At 40.4% G+C, this 24,884-nt stretch overlaps 1 protein-coding gene across 1 annotated transcript in view; it reads left to right on the top strand.

Annotated features, from left to right (window-relative positions):
* The window catches only part of DYNC2H1 (dynein cytoplasmic 2 heavy chain 1), an 807,725-nt gene that overhangs the window by 136,321 nt on the left and 646,520 nt on the right, over window positions 1–24,884 (top strand). The window contains exons 30-34 of the mRNA XM_082246437.1: window positions 3,864–4,002; window positions 5,297–5,505; window positions 6,251–6,433; window positions 8,699–8,881; window positions 8,962–9,185. Coding sequence (XP_082102563.1) covers window positions 3,864–4,002; window positions 5,297–5,505; window positions 6,251–6,433; window positions 8,699–8,881; window positions 8,962–9,185 — 938 coding nt within the window. The remainder of the gene's footprint in view (window positions 1–3,863; window positions 4,003–5,296; window positions 5,506–6,250; window positions 6,434–8,698; window positions 8,882–8,961; window positions 9,186–24,884) is intronic.

Here is a 24,884-nt window from a genome sequence, read left to right as displayed (position 1 = left end):
CCAAATAAATTCTTTAAATATATCAACAGCAAAAAAAACTAGGGCAGAGCATATTGCACACATAATTAGCGATGATGGGAGGATGGTTACAGAGGACACTGAAAAGGCAACCGTGCTGAATGCTTTTTTCTCGTCAGTCTTTACACAGGAAAAGGAGGGGTACACTGACCATGACTGTATGGTTAGTAGTAATACACAGGACTTGCCACTATGGCTAACAGAGGGTGAAATCAGGGAAAGACTGGATAAACTTAACACAAACAAATCACCAGGTCCGGATGGCGTACATCCTAGAGTACTCAAGGAACTCAGTAAGGTTATATCCAGACCACTGTTCCTGATCTTTGCTGACAGTATAAGAACAGGAGATGTACCAGGGGATTGGAGGAAGGCTAACGTGATTCAGATATTCAAAAAGGGCCAGAGGCATATCCCGGGAAATTATAGGCCTGTCAGTTTGACATCAATAGTATGTAAACTTCTGGAGGGGATGATAAGGGACTATATCGTAGAGTATGCTAAAGACAACAACATCATCAGCAGTAACCAGCACGGGTTTACAAATGGGCATTCTTGTCAAACCAATCTCTTAGCATTCTACGAGGAGGTGAGCTGTGAGCTAGATAGGGGCAGACCAGTGGATGTGGTGTACTTGGATTCCGCTAAGGCGTTTGATACAGTTCCCCACAAGCGCTTAATTTATAAAATAAGGTCTGCAGGTATCGACAGCAGGGTTTGCTCTTGGATACGGAACTGGCTAAAAGGCCGTGTCCAAAGGGTGGTAATAAACCGCGCATACTCAGACTGGTCTGAGGTAGTAAGCGGGGTGCCCCAGGGCTCAGTCCTGGGACCAACCTTGTTCAATTTATTCATAAACAGCATTGAGGACGGGATCAGTAGTTCGTTATCAGTTTTTGCAGATGACACAAAATTGGCCAGGGCAATAACTGCACAGCATGAAGCAGATATCCTACAGAATGACCTGGACAAAATAACGGAGTGGGCAAAGACATGGCAAATGAGGTTTAACGTGGAGAAGTGTAAGGTTCTGCACTTGGGGACTAAAAACATAAAAACACAATACACGTTAGGAGGGGAACCCTTGGGGGAATCAAAAATGGAGAAAGATCTGGGAGTCTTGGTTGATGATAGATTAGGCAACAGCATGCAATGTCAAGCGGCAGCTTCCAAAGCCAACAGAATATTAGCATGCATAAAGAAAGGGATGTATTCCAGAGATAAGACTATAATCCTTCCACTTTATAAAACTCTGGTCCCACCGCATCTGGAGTATTCTGTCCAGTTCTGGTCGCCAGTGTTCAGGAGGGATGTGTTGGAGAAAGTCCAGAGAAGGGCAACTAAACTGATTAGGGGGTTGGAGGACCTTAACTATGAAGAGCGGCTGCAATCGCTCGATTTATTTTCCCTGGAGAAGAGATGTCTGAGAGGGGACATGATAGCAATTTATAAATATCTTAATGGGGATCTCAGCTTAGAAAAAAAGCTGTTCATTCGAAGGAATTGCATGAGGACTCGAGGACATACAATGCGATTAGAGGAGAAGCGTTTTAACCTCAGGCAACGAGGAGGGTTCTTTACTGTTAGGGCTACAAGATTGTGGAATTGTCTACCACAAGAGGTGGTTTCTGCGGGTAGTATGGTGACTTTCAAAAGACTCTTAGACTTACATCTCATGGATCTGGAGATTAAGTGCTATGTTAGATGATTACAGTCACACACACCTACACAGGTTGAACTGGATGGACTATCGTCTTTATTCAACCTCACCTACTATGTAACTATGTATGTAACTGGCCCTTGCAGCAAGGGGCACATATAAGGGCATTGCATGCAAAACAAAACCAGAGAAATTCCAAGCTGAATTTACCAACCAGCCTGCAAACAACCAAATTATCCTGTCTAAAATTATGCATTAAAAATGGGTTTAATCTGCTCACATTTGCAATTATTATAATTTGCAATTTATTATAATGCATGTGCTTTCACTGTGGAGGCTTTCAATATTTAGAGTTAGGACTACAGAAAATACTGGGGTGCCTTGATGGGGCTCTGTAACTTACGCATGTATTTGAAATGTGTGCAGACTAAACCCCTGTTTTTAAGGCATACTGGTACACAATTTGGTTGTTTGAAGGCTGGTCGATAAGTTGAGCAGGGAATTTTTCTGGTTTTGTTTTATTAGGGTAAAGATTAGCATCAAAGGTCACAATCGGTGTGTTTTAGGGGTGATTATAAAAATGCAAGAATGTATGCTATAGTTTCTGGGAGCTACTACAAGTACAGACAACACATAATATACACATATGTGGTATTACCACAATCGTCATAAGTTAGAGAATTTTTTTTTTGGGTTGTTATTGTATTGTGTTTTTTTTTCTGTGTTCTAGCCACTACACATTTTTCGTGTGTACTGTGGCTGCACCACGCATGTGTGACTAACGTGTTTTACTTTAGAGGATAATTAGTCTACTTTCACTGAGCCTATTAAATATGAAACAGGAAATGGGTTTGGCGCTGCGCTGTGCATATCTCTATAGTGTTAGAACCAACCAATCATGGTAGAACTAATCATTCACAAGACCTCAAAATATCAAAGAATATGGTGCAAGTAAACAGAGGCAGTGTATCAAAATTCATACACCATGTCTACTAATGGAAAATTGTGCGAAAAATAAAAAGAGCAATATTAACAAATATTGCCAAATGAAAGTGAAAGTGCCCAGTGTGAAATATCAAACCTATTACACATAAAACATCAGTAAATCAATATAGCAAAATTTATATATAGTGACCAAAGCGGATATAAAGTGATCAGTGCTCTAAATGGAAAGTCATGACGGTTGGAATGCTGGATTAATGGAAGGACTATTACCCACTTTCCTAATGGGCACTTAATAGGTGGCACTGATGGGCAATGATAGGCATTGGTAGGTGACACTTATGATGGGCACTGGTGGGCACTGGTAGGTGGCACTGATGGGCACAATTTGCCTTCTCCTCTTCGGGACCGATGTCCTACTGACAGCAGCTGGTGATCGTTTTCTTTTTCTCCTCACACTGACAGTGTGAGGATAAAAAAAACAGCCGATCGCCGGCTGCTGTTTACATCACATGATCACCTGTGATTGGCTGACAGCTGTTCATGTGGTAATGGGGTGGGACTGCCCCCTTACTCCGATCTGTGATCAGGTGAGTCTAATGGACTCGCTGATCACAGAGCGAGCCGATTCACTCAGCAGGGAGCGCACAGGCCGCTTGTGCTCGGGAGGACGTCAATGTACGTCCTCCCAGCAATTTAGGTCCGCGCTGTAGCCATCTTTCGGCTATAGCGCGGGCAGGGGGAGGTTAAAGACTTTCCATTTAGAGCACTGATCACTTTATATCCGCTTTAATCACTATATATCAATTTTGCTGTATTGATTTACTGAGGTTTTAAGTGTAATAGGTTAGATATTTAACACTGGGCACTTTCACTTGGCACTAACATTTTTAATTTTTCAATATTTGTTAATATTGCTCTTTTTATTTTTCGCACAATTTTCCATTAGTAGACATGGCGTATGAATTTTGAAACACTGTGTCTGTTTTCTTGCACCATATTCTTTGATATTTTGAGGTCTTGTGAATGATGGGCTCTACCATGATTGATTGGTTCTAACACTATAGAGATATGCACAGAGCAGTGCCAAACCTATTTCCCGTTTAAAATTCCACACTAGACACTACCTTGGAAGTTAGTTAAAGTGGGGGCAGCAGCCAAATTTATTATTTCGTTATCCATAGCGCAGAATCACAGACATAAATTTTCCCTATTATATATTAACAGTCATTTCTTCTCTTAGATCCTTTGTCTAGCAGAGCACATTCAGTTCACAGAAGATGTTGAGAATTCCATACGGTCTCATAATCTCCATGAAGTGGAATTGGAACTTACTGCTAAACTGGAACACTACACCAGTATTGATGACACTTCAGGTTCAGGTACAAGAAGAGTTAGAGCTTGTGAATATGGTCTTATAAGACAAAATTCAAGCTTCCTACGCATTACATTGATTTGTCAAACACTGTGCAAAGCATCTGAATAGGATGTGTTCATGCCAGGATACTACCTCTAGGAAAGATTGGTTATACTAATAGAATGTGGATAACAAACAGTACCCACACCTTTTGTTATTTCAACATACCTATTAACAAGTGAGGGACAATCTGTTGAATTTTAAGGGGCTTCAAAGGTGGATTCTTACTCTTGCTACATTCTTCAGGAGGTAAAATTTCTTCAGCTACAGTTTAAATTTAAAGGGGAACTAATCCCTCCTATCCTTTACAGCCAATGAAGCTACGATCTTGGCCTCAGTTAGATCTGTAGTGCTGTACAAATGATCAGTTATTACACCAATTATTTGAAGGGTTGAAAGTTCGGTTGACAGCTAACACAAGCCAACTAGTAACTGTAGACCTGCCCATAGATGGATCAAAATTCAGTGTGTTCAGGGGAAACAGGACATATTTTGACCTATAAATGGCCGTTCCTGCTGGTACCATTCTGTTATTGCTTCTGTGTAATTCTATCCTTGTTGAGGTTTAGATTTTTCTGAGATATTTAATTTGATCTCTAGAGAGAAAAAAAAATCATCTCCTTCTGATTTGTCTGGCACCTGGAGAGGAAGTGAGGAGAAATCTCTCTCATCAGAACACAGAGCAGAGAAATGCCAATAGTGGCTTTAAAGCTGCACTATACTGGAAATTATTTTTTTTTACTGCCTCACACAAGGGAAACATTCCTTGACCTTCCTGTTTTGTCTTGCACCCAAAAAAATAGACAGAAACTGGGAAGATTTTTTTAATTAGGGGGACAGACCTCAATAGAAAAAATTGTAGACTAGATACCGATTTTACTATATTTATAGCTATAGATGTCCATAGCCCTGAAGAAGAGTGCTTTTGTAAGAGTGTACCCTTGTAAGTGTATATGCTTCTCCTGGTGAATTAAAACAATAGATGCTAATTCTTCCACGTTGTATCTAAAAGAAACACGTTTTGGCTGCAGTTGGGCTTTAAAAGTGCACTTTTTTTAGGTTCTATATTGCTTAAAGTGGCTGCTGATTTCTGCATGAGTTTATCCATCTCTGACCCCAATAAAATCTATTTCAGTAAATACAGAAATGCTGCCAGTTCTATTGCTGTTGGTATTCTTCTAAAGGGAAGAGATTTATGTTCTTGAACTTGATCTCTTGAAAATAAATTTCCTCATCCATCCTTCTTGTGTATATTGTAGATGATGCAGGCATACTTGAATTAAAGTTGAAGGCTCTTATCCTGGATATCATCCACAACATTGATGTGGTAAAGCAGCTGATCCAAGCCCAGGTATACAGCACTGAAGACTGGGCATGGAAGAAACAGCTGCGATTCTATATGTCACATGGCAAGAAGTGTTATGTGCAGATGGTCGATGCTGAGATTGAGTACACCTATGAGTACCAGGTATTGTGTTCTTTCTTCCTATGCTAGATTACCTTTTACTGACATCTTTTGAGTCCCAATTTTGTTTTTTTGTTTTTTACAAAGAAAACCTAAAAGAAAGACAGACGTGTTCTCCCTTACAATCAGTCCAATACCAACTCTCACTTGCTGCACTACCCCACCACTTACACACCCATTTACTTTTAAATCCGTTCACTTACCAGTGTTTTGGTATGAGCACTTTGGGAAAACTATGAGGCTGATTTACTAAACGATTTCAGAATTTTCTCACAAAGAAATGGTAAATGTTCACTTCAGTTATCTAATCATGTGCAGTATGTAATCAGGGAGTTACTTTTTCAAAGGACCGAATAATTGAAGTACATTTTTACACAATTTTAACATTCTTAAATCCTTTAGAAAATATGTCTCAATGCATGCATAAAGAAATCTGGTCACATATGATTGCAAGTTGAAAATGCTAACCACTGGGCCACCATAACAAAAGCATTCTGGCTGGATTCTGTGAGAACAAACTAATTTGCTTTGTTTCATTTTATATAAATACATAAGATCATAAAATTTGGAGCTAGCTGTAGAGAAGAGAAGTTGTGGTACATGCAGGTTTTAAAGAGACACTGTCACAAAGCCTATGTAGAGTAAAGTGACAGTGCCTTTGTAAAACTCACCCTCCCTTCCCTGCAATTTATCTGGCAAGCATGTTTGTTCTTTTTGCTTTTACAAAGGTATTTTGTTTTTCTTCCAGGGCAATGCACCCAAGCTAGTATACACCCCTCTAACAGATAAATGCTATCTTACACTGACTCAGGCAATTAGGATGGGGCTAGGAGGAAACCCATATGGCCCTGCAGGAACTGGGAAAACAGAATCTGTGAAAGCCTTGGGTGGTCTACTGGGACGGCAAGTTTTGGTTTTCAACTGTGATGAGGTAAATGCTATTTATGCCTAATAAAACATTGGAAAGTCTTATCAGTAAATTCATTTATTGCTTGTTTTGCCAAATCTAACATAAAAGAAAATGCCATAGCTTGAATAAGACTGATTGATAAATAAGAGATTTCCAAAAGGTCAGGTCCTTGTTAAAGTGGAACTGCATTGGTGGCTCCAGACTCGCCTCGCCGGTCTTGGTACGCAGACCTAGTAAGGTTGGTCACCGATGCTCCTTGGAGACTTCCTCTCAGGGAAGATCTGTTGCCTCAAGGTCCGATCTTCCATCCTGCTTTACAGTCCCTAGCTTTAATGACATGGCTGTTGAAAGCCAAGTGTTGAAGGATAGAGGTCTGTCTGACTGTGATTCCTACGCTTCTGAAGGCTAGGAAGTCGCCTACCAGGAAGATATATCATCGTACGTGGAAATCGTACATTTCATGGTGTGAATCACTGAAGGTGCACCCTCGCTTGTTTTCAGTAGCTAGGGTTTTGGCCTTTCTGCAAAAAGGGGTTGAATAGTGGTTGGCTTTGGGTGCTATCAAAGACCAAGTGTCAGCTTTGGCTATATATTTTCAACGCCCATTAGCTACGCATTCACGGAGTGCGACATATGGCGCCCCTGAGACGGTCCCCACTACCTCCGTGGGATCTGAATCTTGTATTATCTGTTATTCAAAAACTTCCTTTTGAGAACATTCAGGAGATTCCCCTGCCTTCATTGTCTCAGAAGGTTGCCTTTTTGGTTGCTATCACTTCTGCCTGCAGAGTATCGGAATTGGCGGTGTTGTCATGCCGCTCACTTTATTTGATGGTCCACAGAGATAAAGTGGTACTGTGACCAAATCAGTCTTTTCTTCCTAAATCTTTCAGAAAATCAGATGCTTTATTTGTCCTTACCGAGGGACCTAATAAAGGATTGGCTGCGTCTGCTGCGACCATATCCAGATGGATCAGGCAGACGGTTGTTCAGGCTTATTCGCTAAAGGGCCAGGTTCCTCCGTTTCCTGTGAAGGCGCATTCTACTAGAGCGCTGAGTGCCTATTGGGCTTTTCGCCATCAGGCGTCAGTGATGCAAGTTTGCAAGGTGGCAACTTGGTCATCTGTGCATACTTTTCACAAAATTCTACAAAGCTGATGTGTTGGCATCTTCGGATGCCTCCTTTTGCCACAAGGTTTTGAAGGCTGCTATTTAAAAGAAATTCTTTTTGTTCTCTTTGAGGGTGTAAGTTTTTGTTAGGTGAGCTCCAGTTGTTCCTGGTTGAGCTCCATATTACCTGGTTGGCTACGTTTAGCCTTTGGGGAGTTACGTTCTTCTTGTTTGTGTTCCCACCCCTCATGAAAATACTGCTTTGGGACATCCCAATGGTCTAAAGAATATATAGAGCTGCGTTTGTCGATGAATGATAGAGAAAACTGGATTTTTGTACTTACCATAAAATCCTTTTCTCTGAAGTTCATCGACAGACGCAGCACCCGCCCCTCTACTTATGAGTGAAATGTTGTTTTCTAAACAGTGACAGCCCCCAAAGGCGTGGTAAAGCTTTTTCCTGCCTAGTGTCCTATTCCTGATGTGAGGAGCATAACCCAATGGTCTAAAGAAGATATGGAGCTGCGTCTGTCGAACTTCAGAGAAAAAGATTTTACGGGAAGTACAAAAATCCAGTTATTTCAGACGTCCTTCCATTTTTCTGCATTTTACAGCTGCGTTAAAATGCAGATCAACGCACTGGTGTGAATTGAACCTAAGAGTAGAATTCTCCTGTGTAGAAGTTTCCCTGATGGTACCATACTACAAGAAATGAACTGTTAGTGGGTTAAACCCTTCTCTACTCAAACTAAAAAAAAAAAAATTCACTATACATACACTGTAAGTGACTTGTTTTGCAGCCCTTGTATATTTATGAGCCTGGTTGAGCCCCAGCCTGTTTTTTTTTTTTTTTGCCCCTTTGTATTTATTATTCTCAATATACAGTGGCAGGGGGCCATGCTAACCATGTGTATCTCCTGGAAAAATATGCTACATTGTGTGATCTTTAAAGGACCTCTTTGCTACTGTAACTTGGGTGAGGTGTATGCATTCTTCTCTACTATGCATTAAGAAGTACAGCTGATGTTACCTAGTGTTATATACAGTATGTGCTATACTATGGGAAGTGATTTTGGATAGCTTGAGTATCTGAGCCAGTCATAATTGTGTATAGTTTTGTGATATCAATATAAAAGTAAGGGCCATAATATGTTCCCTTTTGCATGTTTCTCCCAGGGTATTGATGTAAAATCCATGGGAAGGATCTTTGTAGGGTTAGTGAAGTGTGGAGCTTGGGGTTGCTTTGATGAATTCAACAGGCTTGAGGAAGCTGTGCTTTCTGCTGTCTCCATGCAAATTCAGACCATTCAAGATGCTCTAAAGAATCAAAAATCTTCCTGTGAACTTCTAGGAAAAGAGGTAACATTCAGTTTTTCTTGGATATCTTTATTCACTAGCAGATGCTCAGATGTGTTTGACCTTTTTTGTTTTCTGTTTAGGTGGAGCTAGATCCTAATTCTGGTATTTTTATAACTATGAACCCTGCTGGCAAGGGTTACGGTGGGCGCCAAAAGTTACCAGATAACCTAAAACAGTTATTCCGGCCAGTCGCCATGTCCCGACCTGATAATGAGCTTATTGCCGAAGTCATCCTTTACTCAGAAGGGTTCAAGGAGGCCAAAGCACTTGGCAGGAAGCTAGTGGCCATCTTCAACCTAGCAAGGTAAAAATCCTTGAAACTTATTTATTACTAGCAACAGCTCAAGATCTAACTGTAAAATCCAATTTAAAGCTAATTTCAAGCTGAATCCCAAGTATAGTTTTAGTCCTGGTTGGTTCTGCGTCTCAACCCCCAAGAACCATCCCAGTCCCTCTGACACACCTGGTTGAATGAATGTCACTGCAAGCACTTATAGAAACATGAGCATAGATACCTTTTACCTTGGTTGTGGGCTAAGACCGGGAATTAGATACAAGACTGTTTAGTGGTAAATAAACTCGGTGTATTTGTATAGATTATGATAAATAATGGTATGAGCATAAATGAACATGCAGGGAGATAGATTTAGACACAGTCTACTACAGTATACAATGCAATTTTTATGTCAACTCTGTGACCAGAGTTCTTTACCACTAGACTGGGATCAATGCATAAATCAGCAACATCAGCAATAAACAATGATTAACCCTGCTGGGATCGAACATTCCCTGACCAAAATCAAGAACTTCATGTCTCATCCATATCACACATGAACAGCTCTATACTAATTGCTGCTCAAAATAAATAAAATAAATAATCTATTTTTTATTTATATTTATTTTATTATATTATATATAACCTAAACGACGTTCCCCCGTTTGGATGTTTTCAAAAAAGCCTAAAACTGGCTTCCAAACGGCACGTTATTTAGAATAAATCAATTCACTAATTGCTATATATCGCCTGAAAGTTTAAAAGCCTGCTTGTCTTTTTCCCCCAAATAAACCTCATCCGGCACAGGTAACCCCGGTGATCAAAACCGGGGAACAAGGAGTTAAGCAGACCTTCTATCACCTTCTGCCAATAGGACCCTGAATTGGGACCCAACTCCGCCCCCTGTGTCGGCGGCCGCATCGAATGTACCGTTCACATCGAAGACAGGATGCGCGCGCACCCGCGACGCGTCATCCGGCAAGGATCTTCTGTTACATAAGCATGCACCCACTGCGCATGCGCGAACGATATAAAAGGCCGGGAATCTCAAACAGGGCGTCACTTCCCTCGAGCTGAGGGACGGTGAGGACGCTCGGACCACGCTACTCGGACCTTCTACCTCTCTTCCCCCTTAAACCAAAGGACAAAAACTGTAAGTATACCATAGTGCAAAAGATGCACTGATGGTATCTTTATATTGGGATACATTTTTGACAAGACTTTTCCTGTTCACTATATTTAGAACAGGAACAGTCGGACCAGCACCCCACAGTGGAGACCACTGGAACTGTATAGCATTACAAGACCAGTTGGGACAACACGCCACCTAGTGGACAAATGCTGGAACCAATATTGCTTATATAAATTCTATGTCGCAAAGTAAGTACTAAAACAATATGGAACATATAAAAGTAAATATTGTTCTCAAATATTTAATAAAATACTCCCTTCCATATACAGACCTGACCTAATACGGGTTGATCCAATACCTTCTTCCCTCAACTGGTCTAGAGAATATACTTAACCAGTAAGTACATAACCAATACAACTGGCACATGTACTATAAACACACAAACGTATACTAATACCGCCACCTTATATATCCCAGTAGCTATATCCTGTTGATTCATATGAGGACCGGAGGACCACAAGCAGGCCCAGGCATTTTATTATCTAAGTATGTATTATATGACCTACCATGAAACAAATGTCTCAGGATGGTCAAAAACTAAATACCCTTACTACCATTCCATATATCTTGCAGAGATGGTTGACATTTTTCCTTGACAAAGGCCCCCCGCCGAAACGCGTAGGAATCTAAATACCCTCTCAAACAAAGATCCAACGCCAACCATAGATGTTCGGACCACAAGAGAGAGACTAATGTCACTTTTCCACCATGTCACTTTTTTCATACTATTCTCCTTCACTCTCACCTATGGGTTCTTAGCCCATACACCACATGTAACATATGTTCTGCTAACCAGAAATGTATGATAATTTCTTTTATGTTATTTTGAAATAAATATTATATTTATACTTAGAATACTTTTGTGTATATTAGCCGCTTTAAAGTCCCACAAACCTTGACTTGAGGCACCAAACCCCTTCTTTCAAAGATATTTAGGGATTATGGCTAAAACTGAACTATAAACCCCTTAAGGAATCGCATACCCAAAAATTCTGTCCCGGGTGGAAAACACACCCACTGCCTCATAGATTCCCCAAAGGGGAAAAAACAACTTTTCCCACTCCTATGCTGACCAGCAAGGCATAGGAAAACTAATATATTACAGGGTACAAACAAAAACCCTTCCTCCAGTTCGGCATATAACTGTAACAGGAGTGACGAAGGGATTTGAACCCCAAATAAAACTACTATACAGGCCAAAAAATATTGACCTGGTAAGTACCTGTGCATGTGTGATGGAGACAAACATGGAGGAACTGATGGGCACGGAATGGGACTCCCTAATGCAGGGGATTCAGGATAAATTTCAAGAGAAAGAACAAATGGACTCAGACGTACTAGCATTATTTTCAAACCTCAGGAAACACCTGGTAAGAAAATCTGCACTATATTGGCATATCCAAAGCTTTAACAGATACATAAAGGAAAAAATAAACCCAGCTGGACTACGCATTCAAATTTTCCCAACTATGGACCACATAACTGAACAAATGAAGAAAGAATGGGAAAATACTTTAAATGAATGCTCCAAAAACCTCATGATATTACTACAGGAGGAATACCGGAGACAAATTAAAAACCTAGATGAGGAAATAAAATCAGTATATGAACTACTTACCCCCCTTAAAAATGCACCACTATATAGCGAACAGGAAACCAAACTTAAGACACACCTAGAGGAATATGGAAAAGAAATACTACAAAAAAAGGAAAGAAAATACTGGCGAGACAAAAACGCATTTACCCAAGGCAGAGCATATAGATGGTCAAATACATCAAGAGCAAACAGAAACAGGAACAAACCAACAAAAAACCCCAACTACTCTACGGATTCATCATCCTACAACTCTGGGACCGATACCAACAGAGGCAGAGGTAGGAACCAAACAACAAAAAATTATCAACAAAACCCGCAAAGGAATTATGATAGAAGAGAATGGGGAACACATAACGAACCAGGGGAATTTGACACCCAAGAACAAGAAATTATTGAAGTACCCTCAACCAGCAGACCTACCAACTACCAGATCTTCACAAGATCCCAGAAAAACAGGGATGAAAACCCAAAACAACCCCAAAAGGGGCCTTTTTTAGCCCGAGAAAAAACCAAAACCAAAACCAAACCACCATTAACACAGGTACAACAGGAGCAACAACCAGAGGACTGAATGTGATCAACCTCTCCTCCTACAACCTAACACCGGAACAGAAAGAGGTACTATCACTAGGACTGTCTTTTTGCCCCAATAAAACTATGGATACTTTTGAGGCTATAAAGGATATTAACTTATTCGCACGGAACCTATTATTGAAATTTTTGCACCAGAAAAAACCAACAACTCAGGAACAACCCACACCACTGACGGCCGCAGAATTTCGAGCCATCCGAGACCTAAACTTATTACTGGAAGAAGGAGGCCTGAGTGACTCTGAAGAAAATGATGAACCCACGGATAGTGAGGATGAAATAGAGGATGAAATAGAGGAAGCCGCAACAACTGACATTTTCCGGAAAAAGTCACACAAATTCCCACCACTAAGTACAAACCCTACCATCGCGCTATTTGTCAGGCAAATGTCAAAAGACGTTGAAAAAATACAAAAAAACACCCGAACAACCAACTTAAATCCCGCACAAAAGAGAGCATTACAAGAACTCAAAGAGATTGAAAATATCACTATCAAACCCTCAGACAAGGGAGGAAACGTCGTCGTGATGGACAACGACCACTATGAATATATGTGTATGCAAATATTGGAAAACAAAAAATGCTATAAAGCCATCTCACCCCTCATGATAGGGAACTACAAGGAGGAATTTTACCAACTAGTAGACAGCGCGTATAATGACAAGGCTATATCTCAACCCCTTTGGGAATTCATTAGAACTAAACACCCGAGAACCCCAACTTTTTACTCACTGCCAAAAAGAATTCAACAGACCCACCCGGCAGACCCATAATCTCGGGGAACGGGAATATTACGGAGAAGGCAAGTCAAGTCATAGACAACTACTTAAGACCGCATGTGACCCAACTGACATCATACACAAAGGATACGGTACACCTGCTACAGATCCTGGAAGGCCTCACAGTTCCAAAAGACGCATTACTGGTTACCATAGATGTAGAGGCTCTATATAATAATATTCCTCACTCACACGGCTTAAAAACCGTAGAAAAAACTCTTAACCAACAGAGCAACCGCGACAGGAAGTTTAACCAATTTATCCTCAACATGCTAAAGTTTATATTGAACCACAACACATTCTCTTTCGGTGGAAACTATTACCTTCAGGTTTGCGGAGTTGCCATGGGCACAAGTTGTGCACCTGCCTATGCCAACATATACCTCGGTGACTGGGAAAACGAATTTTTGACAGCAGAAGAAAACTCAGAATACACAGAAAACATCCTCTTGTGGCAAAGATACCTGGATGACATCCTAGTAATCTGGAATGGACCTGAAGATCTCATGAAAAAATGCCTTGAAAAAATGAACAAAAACAACCATAACATGTTTTTTACCATGTCTTTTCATAAAACCAAAATTCCATTCTTAGACACATACATCCATAAGGACAACCAAGGGAACGTGATGTCAACGCTCTATAGAAAAGAAACGGCAGGAAACACAATATTACATGCCACCAGTTTCCATCCGGAATCTCTAAAAAAATCAATCCCCTATAGTCAGTTCCTGAGACTAAAAAGGAACTGCACAAAAGAAATGGACTACAAAAAAGAAGCATATGACTTAAACTTGAGATTACAGGAACGAGGATATACCAAAACGTGCCTCAGAAAGGCATTTAACAAAGTCCAGGAAAAAAACAGACAGGACATCCTCTTCAAGAAACATGCCCCTAAGGCCAAAACGGAACAACCAACAAGGTTGATTTTGCGATTTTCCAATGAACATAAACAATTAAAAAAAATACTACAAAAAAATTGGTCTATATTGACCGAAGACCCCAATATAAAAGAATTGGTAACAGAAAAACCACTTGTTACCTACCGGAAAACAACCTCACTACAAGAAACACTGGTCCACAGCGAGTTTAAAACCAAAAAAGATCCCTGCCAGACTAAAGGCACTTTCCCATGCGGATCATGCGCACAATGTTCAGTTATCAAAAAATCCACATATAAGACACTACCAAACGGAGACCAGTTCACCCCAAAACATTTTGCAAACTGCAAGACCAAAGGGGTGGTCTACCTTATGGAGTGCGAATGTGGCAGCTTCTACGTAGGGAAAACGCGACAGGAGTTCGGCATAAGAGTTAACCAGCATTTACAAAGTATGTCCATAAGCAACTTTTATTTACCATTAGGCCGCCATGTGGCCAATCACCACAAAAACCATATGCCCAAAGTCCAATTCTCCATACTGGACAGGATACATAACCCCCCAGAGGGGGGGATTGGAATAAAGTGCTCCTCCAGATGGAACTTCGCTGGATAAAGAAACTAAATGCAGCCCACCCACCGGGCCTGAATGAAAATGTCAGCTACCGCCCCTTTTTGGAGGGCTTTGTATCTGGGAAAACCGATTGAGGCACAGTAACAAAAGACCTAACGTCAGACATTTATTTTCAAAAAAACCCCCTCCACACATGGAGGACAACCTACCTTGAAAAACACTATCCCCCTTCGGAATTTTCCGATATCACATCTAAAACACCCTGCTGGGATCGAACATTCCCTGACCAAAATCAAGAACTTCATGTCTCATCCATATCACACATGAACAGCTCTATACTAATTGCTGCTCAAAATAAATAAAATAAATAATCTATTTTTTATTTATATTTATTTTATTATATTATATATAACCTAAACGACGTTCCCCCGTTTGGATGTTTTCAAAAAAGCCTAAAACTGGCTTCCAAACGGCACGTTATTTAGAATAAATCAATTCACTAATTGCTATATATCGCCTGAAAGTTTAAAAGCCTGCTTGTCTTTTTCCCCCAAATAAACCTCATCCGGCACAGGTAACCCCGGTGATCAAAACCGGGGAACAAGGAGTTAAGCAGACCTTCTATCACCTTCTGCCAATAGGACCCTGAATTGGGACCCAACTCCGCCCCCTGTGTCGGCAGCCGCATCGAATGTACCGTTCACATCGAAGACAGGATGCGCGCTCACCCGCGACGCGTCATCCGGCAAGGATCTTCTGTTACATAAGCATGCACCCACTGCGCATGCGCGAACGATATAAAAGGCCGGGAATCTCAAACAGGGCGTCACTTCCCTCGAGCTGAGGGACGGTGAGGACGCTCGGACCACGCTACTCGGACCTTCTACCTCTCTTCCCCCTTAAACCAAAGGACAAAAACTGTAAGTATACCATAGTGCAAAAGATGCACTGATGGTATCTTTATATTGGGATACATTTTTGACAAGACTTTTCCTGTTCACTATATTTAGAACAGGAACAGTCGGACCAGCACCCCACAGTGGAGACCACTGGAACTGTATAGCATTACAAGACCAGTTGGGACAACACGCCACCTAGTGGACAAATGCTGGAACCAATATTGCTTATATAAATTCTATGTCGCAAAGTAAGTACTAAAACAATATGGAACATATAAAAGTAAATATTGTTCTCAAATATTTAATAAAATACTCCCTTCCATATACAGACCTGACCTAATACGGGTTGATCCAATACCTTCTTCCCTCAACTGGTCTAGAGAATATACTTAACCAGTAAGTACATAACCAATACAACTGGCACATGTACTATAAACACACAAACGTATACTAATACCGCCACCTTATATATCCCAGTAGCTATATCCTGTTGATTCATATGAGGACCGGAGGACCACAAGCAGGCCCAGGCATTTTATTATCTAAGTATGTATTATATGACCTACCATGAAACAAATGTCTCAGGATGGTCAAAAACTAAATACCCTTACTACCATTCCATATATCTTGCAGAGATGGTTGACATTTTTCCTTGACAAAGGCCCCCCGCCGAAACGCGTAGGAATCTAAATACCCTCTCAAACAAAGATCCAACGCCAACCATAGACGTTCGGACCACAAGAGAGAGACTAATGTCACTTTTCCACCATGTCACTTTTTTCATACTATTCTCCTTCACTCTCACCTATGGGTTCTTAGCCCATACACCACATGTAACATATGTTCTGCTAACCAGAAATGTATGATAATTTCTTTTATGTTATTTTGAAATAAATATTATATTTATACTTAGAATACTTTTGTGTATATTAGCCGCTTTAAAGTCCCACAAACCTTGACTTGAGGCACCAAACCCCTTCTTTCAAACAATGATTAACCCCTTCCTTACCGCGCCATGTCAAATGACGTCGGCACAAATCCTTTCTCGATCCGGGCGGACGTCATATGACAGCGCCCGGATCTCCCCGCTACTGCGCGCCCCCGGGGGCGCGCAGCGCGGCGATCGGGGGTGAGGCTCGTCCCTCGGACTGAGCCCAACCCCGATCAAGGTAAACAGCCAATGAAATTGGCTGTTTACCACGTGATCGGCTGTGTCAATCACAGCAGATCACATGAGCGGCTCCAGCGCGAGCCGCTCGTTCCTTCCTTAATGCGCGCCCCCCGGGGGCGCGCAGCGCGGCGATCGGGGACGAGGCTCGTCCCTCGGACAGAGCCCATCCCCGATAGGTAAAGAGCCAATGAAATTGGCTCTTTACCACATGACCGGCTGTGTCCAATCACAGCCGGTCACAAATGTCATCAGAGAACACGGTAACTAGCTGTCACCGTGTTCTCCTCCTCACACACTGATCCTGTGTGAGGAGGAGATTGTGGTAACAGCTAGTTACCAAGTACAGTGCACCCAACCACACTGATTGCCCCCCCTCCCAATAAAGAGCACCTGTCACTAGCCCATCAAAGTACCTGAGTACCTGTCACCAGCTTATCAGGTACTCTGATGACAGGTACTCGGGTACTCTGATGGGCTGATGACAGGTACTCTGATGGGCTGGTGACAGGTACTCGGGTACTCTGATGATGGGTACACGGGTACTCTGATGACAGGTACTCGGGTACTCTGATGGCAGGTACTCGGGTACTCTGATGGCAGGTACTCGGGTACTCTGATGATGGGTACTCGGGTACTCTGATGACGGGTACTCGGGTACTCTGATGACGGGTACTCGGGTACTCTGATGACAGGTACTCGGGTACTCTGATGACAGGTACTCGGGTACTCTGATGACGGGTACTCTGATGACAGGTACTCGGGTACTCTGATGACAGGTACTCGGGTACTCTGATGACAGGTACTCTGGTACTTTGAGTACCCATCACCGGAGTACACGAGTACCCGTCATCGGAGTACCCGAGTACCTGTCACCTACCCATCAGAGTACCCGAGTACCTGTCACCTACCCATCAGAGTACCCGAGTACCTTCCACCTGCTCATCAGAGTACCTGACACCTGAAGTACCCGAGTACTTGCCACCTGCTCATCAGTACCCATCACTACTCATCAGTACTCATCAGTACCCATCAGTACCTATCACCTATCAGTATCAGTACTGATCATCCGTACCCATCAGTACAGTATCGGTATCACCTATCAGTATCAGTACTACTCATCAGTACCCATCACCTGCCCATAAGAGTACCCGAGTACCTGTCACCTGACTATCGGAGTACTCGAGTACCTGCCACTTGCTCATCAGTACCAGAGTACCTGTCACCTGCCCAGCAAAGTACCCGAGTACCTGTCACCCTTCATACAGCCACCATGTCTAAGTCCAAAAAGGTTTATATACGTCCTCCGTTTAAACCTAAATACCGGTGTTATGGCAGCAGATAGCTGCCATAACCCTGGTATTTTTTTAAACGGTGGACGGTTGGCTTTCCGATAAGGGTGGTCCCAGCGGCGGATTCGCCGCGGGATCACCCTTCCGGGGTGGCGAAAGAGGTGCCCCCCCTCCCGCCGCATTCTGGTCCTTTTCCCCGCTTACCGGACCCGCCGGCAGCGGGGAAAACGATCCGGTCCCGGATCCTCACAGACAGGATGTCAAGTGAGGGCAAGCTTGCCCTCACTCGACTCTATGGTCTTGGAGGACCGGAGCTACGGCAAACGTCGTTGTCTAGCAACCAGTTTAAAGGTCCCTTTTTTTTTTTTCATTTTATTTAATTTTTTTTTTATTTTTTTTTTTTATTTTTTCTATCTTTTAGTGTACTTGTGAGATCTGAGGACTTTTTGACCCCAGATCTCACAAAAAAGAGGTCCTGTCGTGCCTTTTTCTATTACAAGTAATGTTTACATTTCTTGTAATAGAAATAAAAATGATAAATTTTTTTTTTTTAAAAAAACAGTGTAAAAATAAAAAAATAATAAATAAAATAAATAGTAAAAAAAAAAAAAAAAAAAAAAATTAAAGTGCCCTGTCCCCGTGAGCTCGCGCGCAGAAGCGAATGCATACGGAAACCCCGCCCACATATGTAAACAGTGTTCAAACTACACATGTGAGGTATCGTCGCGATCGTTAGAGCAAGAGCAATAATTTGAGCCCTAGACCTCCTCTGTAACTCTAAGATAGCAACCTGTAGAAATTTTTAAAATGTCGCCTATGGGGATTTTTAAGTACCAAAGTTTTTAACCATTCTGTGAGCGTGCGCAATTTTGAAGCATGACATGTTGGGTATCTATTTACTCAGCGTAACATTATCTTTCACATTATGGAGAAAAATTGGGCTAACTTTACTGGTTTCTTATTTTTTAATTCAAAAAAGTGAATTTTTTCCCAAAAAATTGCGTTTGGAAGACCGCTGCGCAAATACGGTGTGATAAAAAATATTGCAATAATCTCCATTTTATTCTCTAGGGTCTCTGCTAAAAAAAAATATATAATGTTTTGGGGTTCTAAGTAGTTTTCTAGCAAAAACAACTGATTTTAGCTTGTAAACACCAAATGTCAAAAATAGGCCTAGGATGCATGATGATGCTCCTTGGATGTTGGGCCCCTCTATATGGCTAGGCTGGGAAAAAGTCTCACACATGTGGTATTGCCATACTCAGGAGGAGTGGCAGAATGTATTTTGGGGTGTCATTTTTGCTATGTACATGCTATGTGTTAGGAATATCCTATAAATTGACAACTTTGTGTAAAAAAAAAAAGTTTTTATTTTTTTCCCACATTCCCAAAAACTTGTGGAAAAAAATGACATGTTCAAAGGACCCATAATGCCTCATAGAATATACGTTGGAGTGTTTGCTTTCCAAAATGGGGTCATTTTGTGGACTTTTCCATTGTATTGGTGCTCTAGGGCCTTGAAAAGTGTGATAGGTAGTAAGAAAGTTTTATGTGTATTTATGCTCCTAAAATGCCTTATGGTGCTACTTGGACGTGGAATCTCTTTTTGTGGCAAGGCTGTGTAAAAGTCTCACACATGTGGTATCACCATACTCAGAAGGAGTAGCAGAATTAATTTTGGGGTGTCATTTTTGCTGTGTACATGCTATGTGTTAGAAATAGCTTATAAATTGGCAACGTTTTGGGAAAAAAAAGAAAAAAAAAATGTCTTCATTTTCCCAAGAATTGTGGGAAAAAATTATAACTTCAGAAAACTCACCATGCCTCTTACTAAATACCTTGGACTGTCTACTTTACAAAAAGGGGTCATTTGGGGGGTATTTGTACTGTCCTGACATTTCAGGGCCTCAAGAAAGGAGATAGGCCATCAGTACATCTGGTGTGATCAATTTTCAGTAATTGGTACCATAGCTTCTAGACTCAATAACTTTCACACAGACTAAATAATATACACTAATTTGGGTTAAGTTTACCAGAGATATGTAGCAGTATAAATTTTGGCCCAAATGTATGAAGAAAAATTAATTTTTTGCAAAATTTTATAATCGAAACTAAAAAAAAGTGTTTTTTTTTGCAAAATTTTTGCTCTTTTTTTGCTTATATCACGAAAAAAAAAAAACCCAGTTGTGATCAAATACCACCAAAAGAAAGCTCTATTTGTGTGAAAAAAATGATAAAAATTTTGTTTGGTTACAGTGTAGCATGACTGAGCAATTGTCATTCAAAGTGTGAGAGTGCTGAAAGCTGAAAATTGGTCTGGGCAGGAAGGGGGTCTAACTGCTCTGTATGGAAGCGGTTAAAAACATTAACTGTGCTGTGGATAGGGATACTGTAACTGGCTTAGGATGCACCCAAATGGAATGACTACGTCATTCCAGTGGTTCTCAACTCCTGTCCTCGGGATCTTGCAAACCTGGCCTGTTAGTGGGTCCTAAGGACAGGAGTTGAGAACCACTGCTCTAAACTAAGCATCCTGCAAAAGGTCTTTGGCAGGTGTAATAAAGCAGTCTTTAGTCCTGAATCTTTAGGCTAATTTTGGGGTCATGGCTGCTAGGCTCTCTCACCAGACCCAGCAACTCAGCAGCAATGGTCCCTTAGGTCAGAAGTCCACTCACTTCTGGATTGCCTGGGGAAACCCTGGTCCTCAGCACAGCATGAACTGTGTCCTGGCTATGGCTCAGTCCCTCAGTGCATGGGTCCCAATGGTTCTCCCTGGATGTGAGCACAGAGAGCTGCAGCAGGTGCTTGCACTCTCTTGCCCCACACTGTTCTTCTCTGCTAGGAGTGTGCGATGTGTAGAGTGTAGAGATCAGGAATGCACTATGGACAAAGTGCAGAGATCAGAAGTGCAAGGTGTAAAGAGTGTAGGGTTCAGGAGTCTGCTACATACAGAGTGCAGGGTTTAGGTGTGCACAATGTACAGAGTGCAGGATTTAAGAGTGTGGGGTATACAGAGATCAGAAGTGCGCGTTGTAAAGAGTGCATGCAATGTACAGAAGGCACAGTTCAGAAGTGCATTTCTCACTTGCTACTTTAAACCAAAAATTGCTACCCCCAAATCCTCATTCTAGATAGGATTGACATCCCTCTTCTAGCACAATTCCTCTGTTCGAAATAGACTTCTCAGCTGTCACGACACTTCAGGAAAGTTGTTTATTTTAAAACATACCAAACAGAACAAAACAGAAATGGACAGCAGAAGAGGGAGATATATGACAGATGTTACATGCCTTCAGAGTGTACGGTGTCCTTTTCTTGTCTCTCTCTGAAGAATGTCGAAGACGATTTCCGCAAAAATTGTGTCCCAAGAAGGTAGTAATTCTAAATATAAAAGTAACATCCTCTCTTGCATATATGGTTGAATCAATAGTAAGATACATAACTCCACCCAACATACTTTCATAGAAACTCAGACAAGACATTACATACATAGCAAAATGGCTTCTCTGTCCTTGACAAAGACATATTGAAGTAACCTTCAAAAACTAACCTATTACATTCTAACACTGATATGTATTTCAGAGACTTTTATCATTTAAAATAATATTAAACTCAATGCACTATATTCAACTAATAAAAGTGCATTTATCTTAAAAAAGAAATGTCTCTGATCAAATTTTTTTTTTTCTTTTTTTTAAAGACATTTTATTGAAAATTGTTATAGGCATACAGGTAGGGTTACGTCGAATGCATATAAAAAGTAGAGAAAACCAAAATACAGTTTAAACAAACCTCAGTAGTTGTAACAATAACACGTGACAAGCGGCACACAGTTAATAACAAAGAACCTATGAAGCGTACAAAGGAGAAAAGGCACGTGAACTAGTCCAGGAAGTTAAGGCAGTATGAGCCATAGAGAGGGCGTTTGAGTAACAAGAAGGAATCGGACTGAGGAGGGAATGCGTGCCCTAAAAGCAGAAGGCACTGTGGGATCCCTTGGCCTCATTAGAGGGAGATGCGGTCCAATGCGATGGAAACGTAAAAGGCCCCCGGGTATACGAACGGGGGGGGCAGACACCCCCAAGGGGAACACGCTGTGTCCGCGACCCCCGAACATGCTCCCGAGGGGGCTGCGAGAGGACCATGTTCGGAGATAGAGGGAGCAAGGGGAGCAAGAGGGAAATGTGGAATGTGAAATGGTAGGTGCATGTGGACTACTATGTCATCCACAATATTTCAGGGAACGGGGGGAGAAATCAGAGGGCAGAACAAAAGGGATGGGAAAGTGACTACTAGACAGGAACAGGAGGGGTGGTCAGGGAAAAACTCTTACATCTTCGACCATATCATATAACTATTTTCCTATTTCAATGTGAGGAAGAAGTAAATAATATAGTTGATATGTCAAATTATATTACTCTGTAATATAAATTATTAATTAATAAATAAAATCTCTTCCATCCCAGGAAATTTCTATAACTAAATGATTCGTACAATGTAAGCCTTTATACATTATCTTTCACACCAAACAATTATAAGTATGATAAGTAATCATAACTCTCCATTATTCAATTGCCATATTCATTTTCACATTATCTATCTATCTATCTATCTATCTATCTATCTATCTATCTATCTATCTATCTATCTATCTATCTATCTATCTATCTCCAGCAAGCAATTCTTTTCTATGCTCCTTTTTCAGCATTCTGTATTTCGTTCGACGGTAACTCTGTTTGGACATATTAAATCAAATCCTTCTCTTCCACATAAGCCTGTATGTACTTGAACTATATATTTTTTTCCATATAGATATAATTAGCATCTTCTTCACTAGAAGTATATATCCATAAGTCATGTACAATTCCTAAATCTATTCTTTTCAAGATAAGATAAATCTATCCTCTAATTTTCCCAAGTTGTGTGTGTGTGTGTTCTAACAAAATTAGTAACAAATTCTATGTTTATATAAGTTTATCATAATATTTCTATAAAATAATTAAGAAACCTAGATATAACAACTATAATGTGCACTAAAATAGTATCATTATTATTAGCTGTTGCTGTGATATCAATCTTCCAAGGATCTACTAAACTAACAAGGGTTGTGTAGGAGAAAGTATCACATTTCAATGTCAACACTACCATGAAGATTAATACAGCAAATTTCACACATAGTATTCCCATAACTGTATAATCCATTCTATTTGAATAAGCAAAACAATGTGTAAAATATTTCAAGCTCTAAACACTCATATTCTCCTATATCAGACAATTCATAAAAAAATGTATATATGAGAATCACATCCCAACTCCCCCTCTCATAATGATCGGACGATCAGAATGTCTCTTATGAAACAAGTCCATATGAGGAAAACGTTGAAGTCCCATCCAAAAAAATGATAGTTTCTTTGATAACACAAATAGAAAGGAAGTAAAGATAAAAGCAAAAACCAAAAAAAAAAAAAAAAATAGTGACAAATAGAGGTTTAGTTGTGCTTGTCTCATGGTCATAGTAGAATTAAAAAATCCAGAAAAAATAAAAAAAATAATTTTCTTTAAAATTAGACATATCTTTATAAAAATGTATGTTTTTCTTAAGTAATGTTCATTGATCAATATGGACCATTCTAGGCTCATAGACCTTTCTGCTTTGTTTACCCATTCTTCTAACAAAAATTAACTATAGTCCCAAGTAACTTAAGAATAACAAAGGAACCTTCCCAGTTGGCATCCCAAGTACCTTCAGATCTGTAAATCTTGACCATAACTTGAGTTCCTGGAATACATTTCTTGACATACTCAGAAGTAGAAATCTTATTCACACATTTCTAATTAAATCTAGCAAGGGTCTAGCTTTAAGCAGCAAACTTCTTAAGTTCCTGTATCTGTTGTTGCAATGTTTGCAACCACACTTCTTTCTGTACAACAGGTTGTAAATAACGAAATATGCTAATCTCAAAAGATAGAAGAATAGACATTCTTTGTCCTGTCATCAACTCAAAAAGTGACAAACCTATATTGGAAAATACTAAAGCTCGTAAGCTAAAATATAGCAGCTAAATGAGTCACCCAATCTTAGTTTAGATTTACCTTTTCCTTTTGGATTGTTATATAAACAAATAAAACAAGTCAGAAGTTTGATGACAAAGGGCTCTAAGATAAGTATTTCAAAAATGCACTTCCATTAATTAGCTCATACAAAAAAATCAGGTCTTGGGTGTGCAAAAAGAGAATAATTCAATTTCAATAGCATTCTAGCCATTATTGTTGAAGTATAAGTAACCAATTGATCTTCAGTATTTTTACAATAAATTTTATCTCCACTATCAGTCTGCACTGATTCTAACTAAGATAACATTTCAGTGTCTCCCTCTTAATCCTGTGACAGAATTAAAGCTTGTAAAGGAGTAGCCTTTTCAGATTCTTGTGTTCATTTGACTAATACACTCACAATTGCTTTATTTTGCAAAAGGACCATTGATTTATTATGATCTTTCCTATATGTTCTATTTTTGAAAGAAACTTGATCATGTTGAAGTGGATTTTTTTTGAGATCCAATTATGCCTGTCATGGACCATATAGAAAGCTAAAGTGTGAGTTAATGAACCACATTTGCACTGTAACTCTGACTGAAAAACAAACACAAGGCAACCTTAGATTCGGCTCTTTGTGCAGACATACAGTATATCCAGGAAACCTATATTGTAACAAAAGTTCCTGATCTGGAATCCAAACAGTAAATCCCATCA

Source organism: Pelophylax lessonae (genome assembly GCF_965119305.1).
Source record: "Pelophylax lessonae genome assembly, chromosome: 2".
Classification (NCBI taxonomy): Eukaryota; Metazoa; Chordata; class Amphibia; order Anura; family Ranidae; genus Pelophylax; species Pelophylax lessonae.
Note: the sequence above shows the minus strand (reverse complement) of the source record. Positions and strands in the feature narration are given on the sequence as shown.